This window comes from Sturnira hondurensis, unplaced genomic scaffold (assembly GCF_014824575.4).
Source record: "Sturnira hondurensis isolate 20B ecotype Veracruz unplaced genomic scaffold, ASM1482457v3 Scaffold0021214, whole genome shotgun sequence".
Taxonomy (NCBI): domain Eukaryota; kingdom Metazoa; phylum Chordata; class Mammalia; order Chiroptera; family Phyllostomidae; genus Sturnira; species Sturnira hondurensis.
Window position 1 is genome coordinate 60934 of NW_028093845.1, and position 3139 is coordinate 64072.

General features: G+C 41.9%; 1 protein-coding gene across 1 annotated transcript; it reads left to right on the forward strand.

Moving 5' to 3' along the window:
- Positions 1–1708: 1708 nt before the first annotated feature.
- Positions 1709–2771, forward strand: LOC118977161 (malignant T-cell-amplified sequence 1-like). Its single transcript, XM_037031937.1, has one exon. The coding sequence runs from the start codon at positions 2075–2077 to the stop codon at positions 2618–2620; it is 546 nt and encodes a 181-aa protein (XP_036887832.1). The 5' UTR covers positions 1709–2074; the 3' UTR covers positions 2621–2771.
- The last annotated feature ends 368 nt before the right edge of the window (positions 2772–3139 follow it).

Sequence of the window (3139 nt, forward strand, 5' to 3'; positions counted from 1 at the left end):
ATATTAATTCAAGCAATTCTCACCTCCATCCCCAGGAAACGGGCATTCCTGCTAACCAGACATTCATGATGAATTAACTGAAACACAGACACATTCAGTAACTTCCAGGATTTCAATCTATTAAGTGATGGAGCAGGAATCTTTCCTAGGTTCTAGAGTCACCACACATAAACATTCCCACTCTATATTGCCTCATTTAAGATGGTCTACCCTGGGGAGGGTTATCTTTATTGTCAACTTGACTGGTCCATGGGGTGCCCAGATAGTTGTTTGAATATTTTTCTGGGTGTTTCTGGATGAGATTAACATATCAGTTAGTAGAGTAAAGCAGGTTGCCCTTTCTAATGTGGACAGATCTCCAAAGAGCTGAAGCCCTGAATAGAATAAAAAAGCTGACTGTCCCCTGAATATGAATGAATTCTTCCTGCCTGACAACTTTTGGGGTGGGGTCTTCTGACTTGGACTCAGACTAGAATGTACCATTAGCTCTCCTGTTTCTCAGGCCTTTGGACTGAGACTGAATGACACCATTGGTTCTCCTGAGTCTCCAGATTAACTGCTGATGTTGAGATTTCTCAGCCTCCATAATCGTGTGAGCCAATTTCTTAGAAGTAAACACACACACACACACAGTTACATATAAGTAGACAGTGCAAAAGAACCCAGACTAATATACAATTTTATCTTGAGGATGGGGAGATTACACACACCACCTTCATGTGCTGTAAACTCTCAAGAATGGGGGAATGTATGTTATCTTTCCATTGTATATCCAGCACCTGTTCTAATTCCAGCCACAGTGTATACTTCCCAAACCAAGCATGTGTTTATTGGGGAGAGAAGTGTCCAGATAGCAAGGATTTGCCCTCTTTTTTTTTTCATAACACTGGCAGGGAAAGAAAGGGGTAGGATCTTAACAGGCAGCATTCTTTTATTCTTTTATCAGGCACTTAGTGTGTATGTAGCATGTAGCATGAAACAGACCTTGTGCTTGGTGAAAGAAGAGATAAAATACAGTTTCTGTCCTCGTGGACCTCACACTTCTTAGTATAACTAAAATCTATACGGGTAAAATCCTAATTAACAGGGTGACTTGACTTCCATATTAATCTTAAATAGGTATGGACCTAATAAATGAAGCTTCTAAATATATGAATCCAAAACTTGATAGAACTGTAAAGAGAGACAGAACCACACTCATAGTTTCAATATGCTTATCAGTAATTGATATTAATTAGTAGAAAATCAGTAAAGAAAGAAAACAGCTTAACAACTTTATCCACCAGTGGGGCATCACCGGCATGTATAGAGCACTGAAACCAAACAAAACAGAATGCACTTTCTTTTCAGGAGGACCTGGGGCACCGTATTCTACGCTGTAAAATGAGTTTCATTATGTTTAAAAATGTTGGATTGAAATCCAATATTTGCATCCTTTCTGACCGCAAACCCTTTCCTCTTTGGGTGCAGGTGGTGAGAGCTCGGAAGGGACAAAGTGGCATTCAGCGATGACAAGCGGCAACTGCTTTCAGCGATGACAAGCGGTAACTGCTTGCAGTTACTTGGACCTGAGCGCAACAATGTCAGGCAGCGTGATCGCAGCGGAAGATTGTGAGATGCCGGAGACGACCAGGGAACAGGGCTCGACCCGTTGTAGTGACGTATTTAGAAAAGGCCCATCAGGTAGAAGTCGCCCCCTGGTTCTGGCTTGGGTAACTGGATGTTGATTCGGCTTCCCCAAACTTAAAATAAACGACAGGCTCTCTCCACTTTCATTTTCCTGCAACAAGAATGATTGCTCTAACTCTTCTTCCTTTTTAAGCCCCGCCCTCTTACCTACCCGAGGAGGAGAGGAATCCGTAGCCAAAACCGGCGAGCTAAAGCACCACGGATTTCCGAAAACCGGAAGAAGGTTTTACGAAGAGCCGTAAAGCACGTTCCATTCCGGTTCACGACAGCAACTGCGACCGTCTCCGCCGGCCTTCCTCCGGTAAGCTCCTTCGCGGACCTTCGCAAATTCACTTCATTTCTCATTCCGGGACTTTCCCTACTGTCGCCCCAGTAACGTTGGATCATGTTCAAGAAATTTGATGAAAAAGAAAATGTGTCCAACTGCATCCAGTTGAAAACGTCAGTTATTAAGGGTATTAAGAACCAGTTGATAGAACAGTTTCCAGGCATTGAACCATGGCTTAATCAAATCATGCCTAAGAAAGATCCGGTCAAAATAGTGCGATGCCACGAACATATAGAAATTCTTACAGTAAACGGAGAGTTGCTATTTTTTAGACAAAGAGAAGGGCCTTTTTACCCAACTTTACGGCTCCTACACAAATACCCTTTTATCCTGCCACGTCAGCAAGTTGATAAAGGAGCTATCAAATTTGTACTCAGTGGAGCAAATATCATGTGTCCCGGCTTAACCTCTCCCGGAGCCAAGCTTTACCCTGCTGCAGTGGATACGGTTGTTGCAATCATGGCAGAAGGAAAACAGCATGCCCTGTGTGTTGGAGTTATGAAGATGTCTGCAGAAGATATTGAGAAAGTCAACAAAGGGATTGGCATTGAAAATATCCATTATTTAAATGATGGGCTGTGGCATATGAAGACGTATAAGTGAATCTCAGAAAGAAAGTGCTTGGGCTAAATATGGACATTGTACTGTGTCTGTGTTTGTGCCTGTGTGTGATAGCATGAAGACAATACTTCTGTGGTTATACTGAATAAATTCAACAGATACTACAAAAAAAGTAAAGATTTGGAACGAGTCCATATGTCTGTCTGTGTCATTTTGTGCATGTTTGTGTTAGTGTGTAGGCCTGTGAATGTGTGTATGTGTGTGTATGTGTATGCGTCTTTGCAGAGGGGTAATTGGTTTAGATTTGCCGTTGTCTGTTTAAGCAGATATCAGTTCAAACAGGTAAATTGTCTCTTGGAGAAAAATAGGTTTCCATGTGAAGAGCTTACCATTGGTAGACAGAACCAAAGATGAGAGTGAAAAATTGGGAGGAAGAAAATGACTGGAAAGGGGCCCCGAACAACTCTTTTAGTATGAATATTTAATGGATGAGCATAAGCTGGGAAGCTTAAACAATTTTACTAGAAGCAGAAAATCCAGTAAAAAGTATATAGATGGCAT

What these genes read in the sequence shown, in the direction of transcription:
- LOC118977161 (XM_037031937.1), top strand. Translation starts at nt 2,075, where the DNA reads ATGTTCAAGAAATTTGATGAAAAAGAAAATGTGTCCAACTGCATCCAG.